At 39.5% G+C, this 20187-nt stretch overlaps 1 protein-coding gene across 2 annotated transcripts in view; it reads right to left on the reverse strand.

Moving 5' to 3' along the window:
• ADAMTSL2 (ADAMTS like 2) overlaps window positions 1-20187 on the reverse strand; it is a 1179463-nt gene that overhangs the window by 371572 nt on the left and 787704 nt on the right. For both annotated transcript variants that reach the window (XM_044058888.1, XM_044058887.1), the window contains exons 13-14: window positions 13574-13700; window positions 5219-5432 (exon numbers count right to left, since the gene is read on the reverse strand). In XM_044058888.1, the coding sequence (XP_043914823.1) occupies window positions 5219-5432; window positions 13574-13700 (341 nt within the window). The remainder of the gene's footprint in view (window positions 1-5218; window positions 5433-13573; window positions 13701-20187) is intronic.

Consider the following 20187-nt stretch of genomic DNA (forward strand, 5'->3'; position numbering starts at 1 on the left):
ACTGTGCACCACAGTAGATGCCCAAAGCAGTTGGTCTGTACAACTCTTCCCCCTATAGGGCACCATGTAGAGTCTGTGGTGCTGCCCACAGCTCCATTTATTGGTAAGTGTTTTGAGATGTAAAAAACTCAGCATGCTTTTCAGAGGTAGGAGGAACTCCACAAAGAAGGGAGAACATGCAAACAGGCATGGGTCAGAGGTCAGGATTAAACCTTGTACCTGGTGCATGGGAGGCAAAGACCTTAACCATTATGTCAACTAGTCTCTTCTGTTTCTACTACCACAGCCACAGCAAAATTATCTGCAGATGAATACATATTGCTGTCCTTCCACATGATATCCAAGCTTCTTAAGGTGATCTTTCCACAACCACCAAACCCAGTGTCCCACTTTCCCACTCCCACCCAGTAGTCAACTCACCAGACTGTGCCCCCCCTTTTTCAAATTCCTGGATCCACCACTGAATGATGGGTGTATTCACTGTATATAAATACATATGTATAGAATTATTCAGCCAGATAAGCAGCCTATATCAGTATGCATACTGACCACTGCAACAAACGCTTTGTGCCTTATACACAGTGAAGCGACAGATTTACCATCTCTGTTAACCACCACAATATCAGATCTCCTAATTTATATAGTATACAACTTACTCCTGTTTCATTATCAGAAAAAGAAAAGTTGAAACATTTACTGACTGGGTTCAATGGAAATATATATGGGAAGTACTGAAGAAGATGGGGTGCAATAGGGAGTTTATAGATCTACAGAAATTATGTCAGAGGTCAACAGCAGTAATAAAAGTAAATGCCAGACTGACAGGATCTATCCCTGTTTAGGGGGTATATGTCAGGGCTCTCCTCTCTCCCTCCACCATTTGCATTTTACTTAGAACCACTGGCACAGAATGTGAGGCAATTGGCTATAAAAGGTTGGTGATGACAGAAAGGAGAAGAAAAGATAGCCTTATTTGGTAATGATGTCATTCTGTTTGCATATGACCCAGAAAGAGACATTACAAGGTCATAAAAATTGCTGGGAGACTTTGAGAAAATTTCAGACTACAAAATAAATAAGGAAAATATGAAAGCATTAGAAGTGACATGTATACCCTTTATGGGACTCATACAGGCATTGTCCTATCCTTGGAGACATTATAAAATTAATTATCTAGGAATTTGGCTAGCAAGATCCTCTAAATCCTCTGGAAAGAAAACTTGGAATCAAGTGAACCTTAATTCTCTTAGATTTGGCTGAAGAATTCAAGCTATTAAGATGCAGATAATTCCTCAAATAATTTATGTTTCACAGGTGACGGTATATGATCTGGGGGGGGGGGGGTTGGGAAAAGACTAGGAGGGCTGTTGCACACGTCATATGGAATACAGAAGACGCTAAAGTCCAGTGGCAAAAACTGATTCTACCCCTAGAGGGAGGAGACTTGGCAGACCCTAATCTTCTAGAGTACCAAACAGCATGACAGTTAAGATCAATTTATCACCTGCAAAATAAAAAATGTAGTGCAAAATGGAAGTCAATCTTGATGGAGCAGGAGAAATTTAGCCAGAAAGACAGAAGGGTAATTGTGGAAGAAACTGCTCCAAGAAAGGCATGACAGGTAATACCTGAGGGATTTAGGAGGTAGAGAAGTGGAGAGAATACAAAAAAGAATATGTTAAGCGGATGTTCAAAGTTTTCCCAATATGAATGACAAACAGTCTGTTTATATAGATGCCATATAGACATGATGTGATACTGCAAAGAAGGTGTACTTCTTGGAACACTTCCAGGAAGGAGACAAAAATAAAACTGGATCAAATTCAAGAAAAGTTCTCAACAGAGTGGTGAAAAATGCTGGAATATAGAGCAGTGTATGACATTTATGAAAAGCAAGAGAGAGAAAGAGAGTGAGATGAAAGGAGTTGCTTTATTAAAATGTGAGCTAATAAAATTCCTACTAGAAGTGAGATCCAAAGAGGCATGTAGACAGGCACCACCGAGTAAAATATATAAAGCACTAATTCAGGATAGATGGAAGGAAAGATGGACTTAGACAAGTTTGGCAAACAAACAATTAGGAAAGGTAATAACACAAAAAGTGTGGAGGATATCTGTCAGATGAGCAGACCAGCCACGAGATCCAGAACATTTAGAACAGAAATTTCAGCTGGAAGGGTTTGCATACATAACTCTATATCCTAGACAGCTTAGGTAACATATTCCAAAATGCTAGCCCAAATTGTTAGAAGTGTGGCTACAAACAGGCTTTGAAAGAGTTGATGCAAATCATATTTAGATTGAGCTGGGAGCTGACAAAAGAAGGCTTTTGCTTAAATCAGATCAAAGGGGTTAAGGTGGGTATCCACATAGAGATGGTACCTAATCTGGTTTTAATGGTGGCAAAAAAGGCAAAACTAGAACGTGGAAGTCACCCCAAGACCCTGGTATTGATGATGTCTTCTTTCCAGATGATGACAGATTTAGAAATAACAGAAAGGAAAGGGTTAAATTGCACTCCAAGAAAGTTACATCAGAAGAAACGGAAGTGTTTGGAAACAGTTAAGAGTGAGTCACAGATTAGATGTAGTAATTGAGTATTTTATTTGGATATGTAGACCAAGTGGAATAAGGGACAGTCCACATATGATTAAAACATTAACATAAAATAATCCCTTGGTTATAAATGTGAATTCTGGCTCTGGGTTGTGCTTCTTCTACAATTAGGGTTGTTTACCTTTTGTGATTTTACCGTTCTATAACCTAAATAGACCAACTACCAGAATGATATGGCATATGCCGGAGGTGGAAATTCTTTTCATTTTTAATAAATTCAATAAGGCAGTTGAAAAAAGAAACACTTATAAACTGTACTTTGCTATAGCTATAGAATAAGGACTATACCACACTCCACCAACGTACCAGATAGGAATAGCAGTATGATGCAATTATACAAGGCTACTAACATCTGCTATGGCCATGGTTCTGTGCTTTCAGAAAGCTTTTGTTGTACCACCTGGGATTCAACAATTTCTCCCCAAGATCTACAGGAAGATCTGGGTTATAATGGCCAGATAAATTGTTCATTTAACATACATCAGCAGCATCAATTACTCTGCTACCCTGTACTAAGTATAAGTCAAAAATGTCAGTTGTTCTACTGTCCTTTACTTTCATCACAATATAACATTGCTGGCTGGACACTGCTGCAAAGCCACAAATCTAAGAGACAGTACAATGATGCCAATGCATAGTTTCAGATGTCCCTAAAAGTTACCATGGGACACTAGTAGAGAGGGCAGAATTATAGTTAGGGTGCACAACACAGCAATGCAGGGCCTATAGCTGGACAGTACACAAGTGTTTAGAGGGTTTCATTCTTGCACACTTAGTAAGGCACACAACAGTGTGACACAAAACCTCAAAATGCTTGGGAGACATAGGACAAGGTGCTCAAGGTTTGAATACTATTGCCAGGATGCAGAACAGCAGAGTCATTGTAATGTGTGCACTCAATGCGTGATCTTCTTCGATGAAGTCCTGTTTGTAGTAGGATGAAAGCACTTAGCACTTTAGAGTGCCTTGGTTTGTACAGTAGTGATTGCCTTTTTTGGTGATTCCTAAGCATTTTATTGAGATGTTTGTTGTTTACAAGCTTGTTTTTTACACTCCAGTATTTTGAGCTTTGCTTTTTTGGAATACCATTGAGACCTCCATGCATGGCTTCATCCGGTTTGCCTGTACATCCATAGATTTTTATCATATCCACCAAACCTTCCCCTGGAAACCACTTCAACAAGGATGTAATATGATAGTTGTGATGTAGGATTGACTTCATGGCAGGAGATATGTGTATTCAGTCTACAGTATCATAAATTATCACAATTACTTGTCTATCAAGATTCAGTCCTGGCTAATTTATAACAGTTTCTTGGTGCTAGAGAGACCTTCAGATCTCATGTATAAAACAAAATAATCTTGACTATGGATGGCTGATTTTAATAGGGATATATTCCTGAGGTAAATACCATTGAAGCCTATAGACTTACAAGTGCGGACACATATTCTAGGTGGCATGGTTATGGAAAAGACACTTTTGCACACAAAGGTTATCATGCTACGAAAGTGTATAATCACATTTATCTATTTAAGACAGCTCACCATGTACACAATAGTTTTGTAGTGCATGAAGTGTAGTGATTATACTCCGATATTCAATAAAAAAAACATTTCAGTTAAGCATTAGAGTGGCGTGAGACTTGACCTTAACAAATGTAAATTAGCCCCTGCTTAAGTTGTCATGGTCAGGTCTTGGGCTAGGCAGTAAAATCTGCCAGTACTGATCAATAAACAGCAGTGGCAGAGTAAAAGGTTTGTTTTTGCCTGCTGGCTGTCACTAACATGTCCTGACTTCCTGTTATACTTAGAAAGCTACCAGAATAACAGGATGTGTGTTCGCCTCCATTTTCTGAAGGATACAAAGCCTGAAACCTAAATGTATGTCATTAATTAGTGTCTTCAAACCTTAGTAATTTATCTGAAAACCATGGGCTTTATGATGAACATACCAAACATATGAGGCAAAAATCTGGACATTCTACCAAAATACGGACAGCTGAGAGGCATGGAATGTGAATATAAAGAATGGAGTTACCCTGCCTGACAGTGCTCAGTAAGTGCTTTGTGGCTTCAGAAGCTAGCAATACACTTGGCTCTTCTTTTCCTTGTTTTTTCTGTAACTAGTGGGACATGGAGCAGATAAAGCTCTGTGCACTAAAGGAATTATGATCAGATCACCAGTCCTAACCTAATATTATATGTTCTTAATATGGATGGCATCCATGTCTCGAACACATAATAAGTCGGTTAGCATCAGTAACCAGATCTTAATCCTATATATCTTCAGGGAAAGTTCTTACTGCATACAAAATGTGCTGCTTGGAAAATGAGGAGGAGCAAGAGGGTTAAGTCATTTCTGCAGGGGCACATTGTAGTGTATTAGTAAAGCTGAACATGATACAAGCCAAATGTAGCTAAAGGATGAATGGTAACATTTTCTTTTATAACAGACCATTTCACAAGAAGTCAGAAGTCAAAGCACCCTTCTAGTACAGAATCACAAAAGCAAAAAGAAATGCAAACCTATCATGGAAATGACAGCCATTTGCTTGTAAAAACTGAGATTTCATTATATTCAAAGATTTGATGGCATCTTTACCTCTGACCATTCGGACATTTCCCACTGAGGTCCACAAGCTGGGTTTTTGCAGATTTTATATTCTGGTGGTTTGGAAAGCCCGGCTGATTCACACAGCTCACTGTAAACAGAACTATCAAACCCAGGAGAGATCATCTTCCAACATCGAACAATCCTAAACTGATGTCCTTCCCCACAGGTGCGGGAACATTCACTCCAACTACTCGTCTCCCACCTATATTAGAAAAATAAATAGCAGCAGGATTATGAATGGTAGTCCGCATTATTTGTGCAACATTTCTGTTTAAGAGGATATCACTTGCTGTTAGAAATATTAAGGCATTCATGCATACTCATTCATTCATTTATTCCTTCAGTTACTCACTGTTTGCTCTTACATAAATGACTGTTGAATATGTTAAGGCAGAACAGGTATTTCTTTCTGTTTGCTTCATCTACTTACTATAGATATTGAAAATAGACGGCAAAATGTCTTTTTATTACCAGATCAAGTGTTTATATTAAGGTGGGCATGAACAAGCATTGGCTCTTGTAACAAAAGGAAAATTAGGAAAGCCCCAATAGAAAAGATTGTTTTGCCTTTCAAAATAGTTTCATTCAAGGAGACTGTTCTCAGATGCCATTTTACTGAAAGACTTATCAGTAAATCTCAAATAGACAAAATGTCTAACACATAAGGAAGCATAACATGGAATCTGGAAAATGATGTAAACAAATATATTTTATCCACCTACTGCTTTTGTTTTTCTCTGTCATCGCTACTGTCATGATTCTAAGAGCACAGCATCGTAAACATCAAGTTTCAATTGTACTGTCAGGGATGTGCTTACTGCATGAAAAGTACAGTTTTGTACCTACCATAAATGTAGATGTTCGAAGATCCACATTGCTGCAGTCCTTACACTTGGGTAGTCCGCTGTCCTCGGTCGGCCCGAATATCAAAGTATAAGGCTGACGTCGGTCAAGGCGCATTTGACTGACATCAGGACGTCAGGGTACAAATGCGCATGACCGACGTCATATCCTCAGTCTTTTCTTGCCCCAGATGTCAGAAGACCCTAAACATAAAGGTCAAAACCAAAAGACAGCAAACCAACAACCAACCACCCTTGCACTAATTATATGTACAATATAAACAATATACACAATATTTACAACCCCACCCACACAACCACCTCTAACTACAGAGGGGAAGGAGGGAGGGTAAATTGGACTGCAGCAATGTGGATCTTCGAACATCTACATTTATGGTAGGTACAAAACTGTACTATGTTCTTCATCTCACATTGCTGCAGTCCTTACACTTGGGTAGAATCCCAAAGCAGAGGTAAGGGAGGATGGCCAAACTACAAGGAAGCAGGAGCTGCCAAAATGCCCTGCAAAACAGCAGTGGCAAAACCAGCCCTGGATTTAGAGTAAAGTGGTAGGTGATAATGCCTAGAGAAAGTATGCACTGAACTCCAAGTAGCTGCCTCCAAAATATCCTTGGTTGCCACTCCCTCAAAAGGCTGTCGAAGTGGCAGTAGCCCTAGTGGAATGAGGCCTAATCCCAGCTGGAATCTCCTTGCCATGATGGGAATAACAGAAAGCAATGCAAAACCCAATCCACTTAGAAATAGTTTGTTTTGACACAGGCTTGCCCTGAGAACCCAAAGCAAAAGAAACAAACAACTGCTGAGACTGCCTGAACCCTTTAGTTCTGTCCAAATAATATCGCAACTGCCTGTGTACATCTAAAGTGTGCAAAATCTTTTCCCCTTTATTTTGGGGATTTGCATAAAAAGTAGGCAAATGAATAGTTTGGTTTAAAGCCACACTAGAAACCACTTTAGGCATAAAGGAAGGATTAGTACGTAAAGATACCCTATCCTTATGGAAAATCAAGAAAGGCTCAACCGCCATAAGGGCCTGCAATTCAGAAACCCTTCTTGCAGAGGTAATGGCCAACAAAAAGCAGTCTTCCATGATAAATATTTCAACTCAGAAGTAGCTGCAGGCTCAAAAGGTTGTAGAGTGAGTTTCTCCAACACAAAATTGAGATCCCAAGCAGGAGTAGGAGCTCTTCGTGGGGGTCTTATATTTTTTGCCCCTCTAAGAAATTGCTTGAACAAAGGATGAGAAAACAATGGTGGGTCACAATCATAGTGAGCGAAATTGCTGCAGCATGAACCTTAATAGAAGAGAAAGACAAACCTTTGTCCAGTAACTCAGTAAGATATTGAAGAGCCACACTCAAATTAGGCTCAGAAACATCAAAATCTTTTGCTGCACTCCAAAATAAAAATCTCTTCCATTTATCTGCGTACACTTTCCTTGTACTAGGCCTTCTAGCTTCCAAAATAACATTCAAAACTTGCTGAGGAAGTGGAGGCCCACTATGGTTCAAAACAGAATATGCCAGGCTGTTAGGTGCAGTGAGTGAAGCTTGACATTGAGCAAATGGCTGTCCTCCTGTGACAACAGGTGTGGAATCGAAGGCAAAGGCCATGGAGGCTTCCGTACTAGACTTCTCAGTAATGGGTACCAGTGCTGTCGAGGCCAATCTGGAGCTATTAAAATCATCCTTGGCTTGTCCTGTCTGACCTTTAGAAGTACCTTTGGGAGGAGAGGCAGAGGTGGAAAGGCATACACATGAAGATTGCTCCAATTGAAAGAAAGAGCATCCACTCTCCAAGCTGTGGGATGAAACCTTTTTGTGCAAAACTTTGGCAGCTGATGGTTTAGTGGAGAAGCGAACAGATCTATGTCTGGAGTTCCCCATGACACTGTCAATTTCTGAAATACATGAGGATCCAATTTCCACTCGTGGGGATCCATAATTGTCTGCTCAACACATCTGCTAAGGAGTTCTGTGCTCCTGGCAGAAACCTTGCCTGAAGATTGAGCTGTAAACTGAGAGCAGTCTCCCACAAAATCATTGCTTGCCTGCATAGAGGATAAGAATGCGTTCCCCTTGCTTGTTGATGTACCACATGACAGTTGTGTTGTCTGTTAGAATCAACACCTGCCCTGGAAGAAGTAAATCCTTGAAAGCTATTAATGCAAACTGGACTGCTAACATCTCCTTCAGGTTGATATGTAGATGTTGTAGTCTGGCAGGCCACTTGTCTTGTATCCACTTTCCATTTAGATGAGCTCCCCAAGCTTTGTCTGAGGCATCTGTCGTTAAAATCTGACTCGCCTCTGGCCGGGTCACAGAGAGTCCCTTGTTTAGGTGACATTCCTGAGCCCACCACAAAAATTCCTTTTGAATGCAAGGTATTATTTGAATGACAGTGTCCAGATCCTGGCAGTGCTGTGTCCATACATTTTGAGATACCATTGCAGCTTCCTCATATGCAGTTTGGCATTGGGAAGCACCAGAATACAAGATGCCATGAACCCTAAGGCTTGAAGGACTGTCCTTGCAGTCAGCCCGGACTGATGAGATAGTTGATGGAAGTAAAGGGATAGACTCTTTTGTTTGTCCGGGGTTATAAAGGCCATCTGGGATGCTGTATTCAGTCTCACACCCAGAAAGCACATGTCCTGAGAGGGTACTAGACTGGACTTTATTTCGTTCACAGAATACCCCAGGCATCTTAGCACTGCTATCACATATTCCAAATGATGAAGAAGCTCTTCCCTTCCTTGAGCCAGAATCAGGCAGTCGTCCAAATAAGGATAGATCTGTATTCCTTTTAGCCTGAAGAAAGCTATCACTGGAGCCAGAACTTTCGTGAACACTCTGGGCGCAGTAGATAAGCCAAAGGGCAATGCAGAGAACTGATAGTGAGAAGTCCCAGCTCGAAAACGCAGATACTTCCTGCAACTTAGTCTGATTGGAACATGAAGGTAAGCCTCCTTGAGATCCAAAGTTACCATCCAATGATCTTTGCCCAGTAGAGGTAAAAGCTGCTGTAACGTCAACATTTTGAACTTGGGAATGTCCAGATAAGTGTTGAGGGTAGATAAATCCAAAATTGGTCTCCACGTGTTCCCCTTCTTTGGTACTAGGAACAGGCGAGAATAAAATCCTAGGCCCACTTCTGGCATAGGGACCGGCTGTATGGCCCCTATTTGGAGTAACAGAGAAACTTGCTTGTGAGCCTCTATTCTTTGTTGAGGAGGAACGTCTGGCATGCCTTTGAAAGGGGGCAAGGTATGGAAATAAAACCTGTAACCGTGGTGTATGATATCCAATACCCATCTGTCTTGGGTAATTAAACTCCAATTTTCTTTGAAAAGTGCCAACCTTCCTCCCAAAGGTGCTGCCAGACGAGAAGGCTCTGGCAGCTGAAAAGGTAGGTCATTGGGTCTGTTTACGAAAGGACTGACCCCTGCCCTCACGCGAAGACTGTGCAGGAGAACTCCCTGTTCTAGGCCTGAAAGAGCCCTGAGCTCTGCCCCTACCATGTCTAGATCTACCCCTAGACTGAGAATCATAAGAAGGATACGTCCACCCCTTAGTAGGCCAATTTCTACTAAACTTTGGAGGCTGGACCTGCAAAAAATCTTTAACAGTCTGCATAGACTTAGCCTTGTCTTCCATTTTCTTTAAAACTGCCTCAACAGGAGGACCAAACAACACGTCAGATTGTAAAGGAGCATCTAAAATCCTTGTTTTAACATGTTCAGATAAATTTTGATCCCTCAGCCAGGCGTGCCTGCGAAGAACTGACCCAGTGGCAGCCACCCTAGACGAGGCCTGTACAGCATCAAAACCACATTGCAAAGAATGCTTACCCACCTGTTCAGAAACATGTACTAAATCTTGCAACTCTTTACAATCAATACCTTCTGCCAGAGCATCAACCTTAGACTTCAATTGTGAAAGGAGATAGTTTTGGTATTTCAACATGTGAAACTGGCAATTCAAAGCCCTCATAGCAAGAGTGGAAGAAGTATAAACTTTCTTTCCCCATCTATCCAAGGCCCTGGCCTCTTTGTCTGCAGGAACCGGATTCTTAACAACAGAAGCCTTAACACCTTTAGGCCCCTGGCTAACAGTTTCTGGGTCTGCCCTAGGACTCTTAAAAGATACTTATGAGCTTCAGGCACCCTGTAATACCTATCCGGTTTAACAGGAGCAGGAGGCAAAGAATCAGGATTAAGAGAAGCCTCTGTAAAACATCTTCCACTACATCCAAAACAGGAGGTATAGCCAAAGGCCTATGCTGGGGTGAAAACAAAAATTCCCTAAGCCTTTTCCTGGAATCAGAGAAGTCCTGACCTTCCCACTTAAAATGCTCCCTCATGGAATGAAGAGTTTCTGAAAAGAAAAATCCTCAGGAGGAGAAGCAGAAGGAGTAGAATCATCCACATCAGAATCAGAATAAGGAGAGTACTCCTGCAAGTCTTCAGCCGAAGACTCTGAAACATCTGAAGCTTGCTCAAAACTCCCTAGCTCAGGCTCCACCCTAGGTCTCTTATCAGGAGGGGGCATAGAACCCCTAATCAAAGTAATCAAATCTTCTGCCATTTTAAGCATATGCTTCTTGGGTACAGTTCCTGAAGAGCTAGGGGTAACACCAACTGAAGCTAAACCTGGCCTGCCCCTGGGAGAAGCCTTGGAAACAGAAGGAGAGGGCCTAACCACCCTAGGCAGGGAGGGGAGTATAGTAACCTGAGAAGCCCCATCAGCCTGGCCTGCCTCCTGAGAGGCCACATCCTGCAATAACAAAGTCTCTCCCTGGGAACCCAAAGAAACCTCCGGTGGAACCGCCGGCTCCACCGACACCTCTAAAGAACCGGCATCCGGTACTGACGGTTCCTCTAGCCTAGGTTTAACTGCTTTGTCCTTGCGCTTCTTCGAAGAAGTGGGCGTCGGAGCATCCGACGGCATTTTATAATTGCACCGCTTCCCGAAGACTAACCTGGCACAATCTAATCTTCTCTTAATAGTGCGCTTATTGAATCTAGCACAAGAGCGACACCCAACAACGTCGTGCTCAGGCCCTAAACAAGGAATACACAAAGTATGGTAGTCTCTATGCGGTATCTGTTTCCCACAAGAAATACAATTTTTCACTTTTTCTGACATCCGGTAAACCACTGAGGCAAGAAAAACTAAAATATTCCCCAACGGGGTACTTAGCCAACTTTGACTCGGTCTGAAACTCCGAAATCGAACAATTTCAGAACGCCAACCGGCACTTGCAACGCTGCTTCTGCATCGGACCATGCGGCAAAAAAGACTGAGGATATGACGTCGGTCATGCGCATTTGTACCCTGACGTCCTGATGTCAGTCAAATGCGCCTTGACCGACGTCAGCCTTATACTTTGATATTCGGGCCGACCGAGGACAGCGGACTACCCAAGTGTAAGGACTGCAGCAATGTGAGATGAAGAAGATCTTCTCTCACTGAAACTCAGATGTCAGCAGACAATGATTACTGTAAAGTGATTAAAAGCTTTTCATAAAAGTAATATGTATTCCTTGCAAGCATTTTTTTATGTCTTATGTGTTTTCTGATTGTGTATTTTATAAAACGCATTACTGTTACTATTTTAATACACAAAACCTAGCAATTTCTTAAAACAGTATATTGCAATAATGACAACAGCAAGATTATCTTGCGTATCTTTTTCAGTCTTGTACTTTTTAAGTTGTATTTGATAAATGTAAAACGAAAGTGCTTCAGATCACATATGTTTAGGGTGCATGAGCTGAGAGACTGTTCAAATAGTCAAACGCTGAGAAATGTGCTTTGAAAATATATATATGTTTTTCAGCTAACAAATTAAAGCTTGCAATTATATGGCTGTTTATTTCAAGAAAAAAAGCATAGGCCTAACTGACTCATTCAATTACATTATACATAAGCAGAGGTTGACACTATCAAAACATGGACAACCCAAATCATCACATCTGGAATTCATTGTTGAGAAATGTGTTAGCTATGGCTCTTTCACCCAGCAGCATAGTCATTTTTGTTGCCAGAAATTATTTTCAAGGGATACGGATGCAAAGGTGAAATAAGAAACCCTTTCAGAAACAAATACTAGGTACTATACTAAAGCAGATATTTCCCATTTAATTCTTTATAATATAAATCTACAAAATGACAATTTAAATGTATGATTCCCTGATAGGTCATATATCTCCATTCTGGAAAATCCTTGAACTTCCAACCTGTTTTTATAGATAGAGAAATTATTTGTGAACAATATAATACATATCGCCCATATGATACTCTAAGACAAATTTATAGTTGCCATTGACTGATGAAAATATAATGTCCGAGTATGTTAACTTCAACAGTTATTCTGTGTCTTAGTTTTGCCTACAGCATCCTGCAGGGTATGAATGCAATTAAACAAAAAACAAAACAAAAAAAAAAAACATAATTGCCAGATATAACCAGAATTCTAGTTAATAAACTAAAAGCCAAGGAGTCACCAATTTTTTTAGTATCCATTCAGTCATCAATATCAAGCATCAGTAGTATACTAAACACAAACTTTTTTTAATAATTTGTGTATTAACATGGTGACAATTCGACCAACAGAATAGCGACATATGGTATTGGTACAGTCGTGTTGGTAGTGGGGTGGTTTTATTTGCGACCAGGAAGTCTTTTTTTTCAAATGTGCATTTTTACAACTACAGTGTTGTTTGTGAATACATTCATTGATGCATATGTTTAATTACAGTATTCAAGTTTTTAGCATCAGGCATATTGTTTAATCCCCAGCACAGCCTTACGACAAACATCAGATTGTCATTCTTTAGGTTAAGGCTTTACTGCAGGATTAAATAGTAATAATATGTAGGCACTATTAGTATTAAGGTTAGGTACAACATGTACTTCAAAGTTAATGTTAAATTCAGCAATTCCACCAATATTTTAACTATTTTAACAATTTAAAGATTGTCATACATACTTTCATATTATCAAGATTTAGGCATATGTAGATTTTTTTAGCTGGACATTTTTTTAGCTGATAGAATGATTTTACACAATGTTAATACCGCTTTAATATTTAGGAACGGAAATGTTTCACTGAAGCTGGTTTTGGCTCCAAATATATATTATAAGGCATCTTTGTAACAATTATGGTGTTCTGAAGAAGCCCATTTTGATGGGTGAAAGTGGTTAACCGTTGAGATTCATTGGCGTTGTTTGCTGTTTTGCTGTGCAATAAACCATTTATATTTTTTACTGGTGTTGTGGAGCGGTTCTTCTCTGGGCAATATACACACTGTTTGGAGGTGACTGGACACTTATTGGTGACTCCCTGGCTTTTAGTTTATTTGTGGTTGCATTTCTGTGCATATTCAGAATTCTAGTTAAGACCTTCCTGAAATGGTGCCATACCGTATTTCTTCAGTTGGTTCATTAAAAGGTATTTACTACAGAATATACTGCACCTTGGCTGGCATTCTCTTCCAATACAAAGGTCGTGGATGGGCTCAGGACGGGTTGAAGGGTCACAGTTCGATTCATCTACTTCAGTGCCATCATACTGAACACACAGGGCATACGCAGCTGCCACGCCTGTCAAGAAATATAAATGTTTCTGAGTTTCCGTATCACAATTCTCTTCTTATGCTTGCAGAAATGAATAGATGTATTGCTCTGATAATATTCATGAACATGCATAAACAGCCAAGCCATGGCTATCACGCAGTATGATTACTATTTCTTTTTATTTCTTTACAGATGTTGAAGATGTTATAGGTCTAAAAGGAACTCAGTCAAAATTCTGTTTGGCTGATACCAACATTTAACTTACTTAAGAATGGTTTCTCCTTGAAAGGCTTGACCAGAATAGAGGAAGATCAGCTATTCTACCTTTATTATTCTAGTTTTCATTTATAACATCAAGCTGAATCTATCTAAAGTTAAACTAAAACAAATATAAATGAAACAGGGTTTTTTAGAATACATAATTAAGACTCTACACTCAGATGATATTCAAGTCATACTATGTCATTACAAACTGCTACAGATAACATAAATTAGAAATTTTCTATTTTATGATTACAAATTTATGCTCATAGATTCAGTTTCATTTATAGGTTCAGATGTCCTTGACTGCAATAACACCACATCATTATTTTCTCATCACGTGTATAAGTATGTATCTATCTACGTATACACAGGTTCATGAAATGTAACTAAAGAGCACCATTATCGATGTAAAACAAACTGAAAACTATCGATCAAAAACAAACTGAAAAATATCAATCAAAACCAACCGAATAACTTGTATAGCACAAGCATAGATAAATAAAACAGCACATGCAACCCACCACATCAACCTACTAAACAGAAAACAAAATACAAATGTAATAACAATAAAAAAAAAAAAGCAAAAATATTAAACAAAAAGTCAACATTCAGCTCACATAAAAAACACTTCTAATATTTACACCAACCACAAAACTGAAATGCAAAACTAAAACTCACAGTATATATACACACTCACATACATATACATAGATAGAAATATATTTACATGTATAAATAGGTACAGATACATAGATCTATAATACATACAAATGCATATGCACAGACACACACACACACACACACACACACACACACACATATATCTATCTCTCTCTCTCTCTATATATATATATGGTTTCACTTCTAACCATCAAAATTTCAAAACATCGAAGTTCAGATCATCGAGACAAGAACATCGAATTTTGAACCGTCGAAGGTTACAAGTGTAACCAAAAAAAAAAAAATAAAAGAAAAATAAATTTTAACAATTGTATGCTTTAATATTCCAACTCCGAGACCACACAACAGTGGAATAAAGGGAAATCTCAGGTTTAGCACTATATGCAGAAGCGCTAAACGGGAGATTTTCCGTACCCTATCTGTAGTGCCATCACATAGATGACACATAGACACACAGTATGCAGGGCACCTTGGTGCTTTGCAAAAACACAAACATTCTCCCACCTACACTTAGCTATTTCTTCCCCTTCAACGTTTTCAAACTCGATGTTCTGGTCTCGATGATCTGAACTTCGATGTTTTAAACTATATATATATATATATATATATATATATATATATATATATATATATATATCTACTTCACATAATCAAACATCCAAATGCTTGACTTTCATATGGTTGAGACCGGGAGCACTACAGAATCCTGAAAGTCCAAAATCCTGAGACCAAAATCCTGAAAGTTCAAAATACTGAAAACTCAAAATACTGCAAACTCAAAATCCTGAAAACACACAGGAAATCAGCACTTACTATATTCCAGCACAAGTACATACAGAAACATATTAACCTTCAACTATATGCAGGGGGTTCCAGCTCCCCTGCACCCCCTGCTACTTAAATATATCAACTCCAAGATTACACTTTACTGCACTAAGTGCAATCTTGGAGTTGATACATTTAAGAAGCAGGGAGTGTGGGGGCTGCAGGGAGGCTTGCCCACATGCTTATACTTGGAGAACAGTAATATACTTTGTGTTTTATTTGTTTCTGTATGTAATTGTGCTGGAATATAGTAAGTGTTGGTATCCTGTGTGTTTTTAGGATTTTGAACTTTCAGGATTTTGGTCTTCAGGATTTTGGGCTTTCAGGATTCTGTGGCACTCCCTTGAGACCATATGATAGAACATTTGAATGTTCAAAAATGTGAAAAAAAAAAAACTAAACAGTGCTAGCAGTTTGGTTTCGTCAAAGGGAGGTTGTGCCTACTGGACTTCTTTAAGACAGTCTCTAAATCTCTGGATGAAGGCAAAACTGTGCATATTGCCTATTTAGACAAAGCGAAGGCCTTCGGCACCATCCCCACCCAGGCTTCAATGATCAACTTACCTAACTGAATGTAAACCTGTATATAGTTAGATGGGTTGCAAACTAGCTCACCAATAGAACGCACACAGTTAAAATGGAGGACTTTTCATCCACTTTCAGTTCAGTAATCATTGGAGTACCACAGGGCTATTTGCTTGGGCCCCTACTGTTTGGAATTTACTTTTCTAAAGTATAGGCTAAACAAAAGTCATGCGGCTAACAGATGTTGCAGATGACTGCAAGCTGGGCATGATCATTGAAATCCCTACTGACATTGTCACCCTTCAGGAAGGTCTTACTCAAACTAACAATTGGTGCCAATGTCACAGGCTCAAGCTAAATGCCAAAAAGTGCATCATCATCCCCTTTGGCAAGGGAGACATCCCTGCATAAGTGCTGCATTAATAACAACATCTTAAGTACCCAATCCATGGTAAGAGATCCAGGCACACAGGTTGAGAGCAACCTCTCCTTCGACCATCATGCTTCCACATTGCTATGGAAAGCCTTTTACATTGCCCATCTCATCAATAAGGGCATTACCTCTAGGAAAAAAAGAGGTCATAACCCCCCCTGTACTCCTCCCTTAGTAGAGAAATTATAGAATACAATGCGCCCTTTGGTATGCACCTCACCAGGCACCTCCAACAATTGGAGAGATCTCAGACATACCTCACAATGAAAATTCAAGGTGTACAAAACCTGCCCTATGCCGATAGACTAAAATCCCTGTTGCTATAATCTGTGTCCCACAGACTACTCAGGGCTGACGTCTGCCTAGCCATTAAGGCAAATGCAGACCCCACCCTGATGGAAATCGTGCACATTAGCAAGACAAATGGTACTCACTGCACTCGCTCTAGTGACCACAACATGAGAAGTGACATTAGCAGAACCTACTGGAGAGACAGGTTCATCTCCCGAAGGCTCCCCCCTGCTTCCAATCTTAAAACCAAGCCCTTCACTGACCCTCTTCAAACTTAATCTAGATAATTGGATGGGGAAATCAGAAATCACCCCTGGGGTTTTACCTGAGTCAATTCTAGACAGAGAGAGCAGGTGTTGAATCAGGTCTACTAATAGCATCACTAAAAGAGGGAAACACTTGGCTAGGCTTGTAAGAGCCTCAGAGCCATTAGCCTAGTAACCTCCTATGATCCTATAAATACTACTCACTCACCTACCACAGGCCTACTCTTTATTCTACCTGCTGAAAACTAACAGACTATCAACTAAACCACAAACCATACCACATACACGCATCTTAAAACTGAATTTGACAAACGTGCCATTCCAATAACTCAAAAACATAAGTATCTTTCATATGTATATTTGTGTGTATATGTATATATAGATATAGATATAGATATAGACACGAATACACACGCACATAAATTATTTTTGAAGGAAAATAATGACGGACTTCCTCAGATTATGAAGAGAAATAGGAGGGTGTTGTGTAATGTATCTGTCACTTTTTACTCCTAGTTAATTTTAGTGATAGACTAGCTCTCTAGCAGTACATTTCAAGCGTAGACTTTAAACTACTGAATTGGAAACTGCTCTATAAACATGGCAGAGATCACTTTTATTTAATCTATAAGAAACAAAATATGACAATTTCTGAAGGCTGGACTGCACAGCTCAAATTTTCCCACCCTTTAATTTTTCTAGTAAACCAAAGCTGCCACCATGCTTAGTTATACCTCAGTGTAAAACCTAAATTTACCAAAATATTGCTGCTGTCAGACAAGACACCAAATGGTTCAGAAACTAGATGTAAAATAGAACCTCTGCATTAAGTGCTCCATATAGAAAAGTAATGCAGTTATACCATGGCCGATACACAAAAGAACCCTTTGTTTTAAATGAAAAGTATTTGGTATTATAATCTATAAATTTATTAACTGGAAAAATAATGTAATATTTCAGGCTGATTTTGTGTATCACAAGGTTTCTTGAATAGTCATTTAGACTTTTAGACTTACTTTGGTTTTCAGATGTTTCAGATTTCTTCCTTGAACCTCCTTACCATTTCTTCTTAAACATCTGATTACCTGAATTTTGTTGAGACTATTTATTCTGCTTTTTTTTTTTTTGCCAAACTGGATGAGGAGAGAAACATCCTTTGGACAATTTGAAAAGGACCACTCCCCACTGATTACACTTTTTGGTCACCTCAGCAGCAGGGGAAAAACATTGAATTTCTATCCAAGGGAGAATTTAAAACCTCATTTTAACATCATCTGAGTGGTTCTACGAATGCATCCAGTCAAACCTCCTCAAAAGACAGACCTGGAAGAAGTATCACCAGATTCATTTACTCACTGCACACAATGAGCAGTGACCTGTGCAAGAGAAAGAACTAAGTTATTTAAAGAAGATGTTCCTCACAAGATGAAACTGCAGATAAAACATTCCTCATCCTCTCACAGTTTGTCAGAACAAACTTTAACATATGAGCATGACAACTCAAAAGTCTGGAAATCAAAGATGCAGAAGTCTGCACTTTTTTCCCTGTATCTATTCAAGTTTCTCCCACGCTTATCAGAAAGACTAGGACTGGAGCCTCTTCAGGAAAATAGGAATTCCTCTTTCTTTTATCAGAAACTACTTTACAAGAAGGTTCAACAGCCTGAATTAAACCCTGAGCCAGACTACTCCTATCCAAAAAACCTTGAGGAGGAGGAGATACCTGCCTGATTTTCTGTTTCGTTTTGACAGGAAAAAAGAAGCCAACCATGTTACTAATAATAGCAGGTACTTCCCCAGGGATGAACACAGCATTGTGACACAGTAGGGAATCCTTCCCTGTTTTCTCTCTCAGGACCAACAAGAGTGGCTTTCCCTTGCCTACTGAGGGGACCACAGCATTTGCAGAGGGAGTGGCTAACCTCCAGTCCATAGTGGCTGTAGGTGGTACACGATAGGGAGCCGGGATAAAATATGAGGTCTTAGGTGCAACAAATGGCTACAGCAGCATCATCCATCTGTGGCTGAGGCAAATTGCTAGCCTGCTGTGATGCCAAAGACTATTTGCACAATTTTTTTCTGTTTGTGGCTGGAAGAAGGACCTTCTGTGGGACCAGTAGGCTGTTTCATGGTCAAGCTGAAAACAGTGCTTTATTCCCAGGGAAGACAAGCAGCAATTGCTGGTAAACATTACCAATCCATAAACGTTATTTACTTTTTTATTAGAATAAAAAAAAAAAGTAGAAAGCACTTTAAAACACTATACCAGCCCTACAAAAAAAATAAACACAATTTCTCCATAGAAAAATGTTTTCAGTTACTTTAAACTGACAGGAAAAATATGAGTGCTCCTTTTAAAACTATGCTACAGTTGTCAGACAGTCCATTAAAATTAAACACTCATACCTTTAAAATAACTTTTCTGAAGAGTAATACAACACCAACATCAACAAATTAAGAAAAAGGAACCCCCCCCCCAAAGGGATCTGATCTGCGCACAGGCCATCCGTCAATCCTTGAAGGTCTCACAGGAGCAGGTGGCAGTAAAGCTCTGAAGGGCTTCATGCCCAAACTTGTCTTTTATCAGCTCATCTTGAGCTGCATAACAGTTTGGGTGCATGGAAGGTGCCTTGAAGCTTTGAAAGCTGGACAGCTGTTGTATCCTTGACAGGATAACCCATATAGTTAAAGCTACTGCAGCAATAATTAAGTCGATGATGATCCATTGTTCAGCTTTCCTGAAAAGTCTATTCTGTCAAGATAATACTTGAGCTGCCTATGTATGTTCAGAGATTGAAGAATCCTTTCTCCGTGTTTTTTTATTTTCTGAAAAGAAGAAAGGGATATGGATGGTTTGGCTTAATATCAACTCTAACAACTTTAATTATAAATGAAAGATTTGTTGTCAAAGAAACCCTGTTTTTATGGAATACCAAATAGGACTAGCCCATCATAAGAGCGTGGAGCTCACATACTCTTCTTTCAGATGTCAGGGCAATCCATAACAATGTTTTCAAAGTAATGAACCATGAATCAGCCTTATGAGCTGGTTCAAAAGGAGCCAAAGTTAACTTTTCCAAAACAAATTTCGGATCCCATGCAAGTATCACCTGTTTTCTAAGGGGGAACAAATGTAAAAATCCTTTAAAGAAAAACTTGACCAAAGACTGAGACAAAAGGGAAGGAGTCATACCCAGACATGCTGAAATGACTGTGGATAATAACTCAC

This window comes from Protopterus annectens, chromosome 16.part0 (assembly GCF_019279795.1).
Source record: "Protopterus annectens isolate FY-2018-M chromosome 16.part0, PAN1.0, whole genome shotgun sequence".
Taxonomy (NCBI): domain Eukaryota; kingdom Metazoa; phylum Chordata; order Ceratodontiformes; family Protopteridae; genus Protopterus; species Protopterus annectens.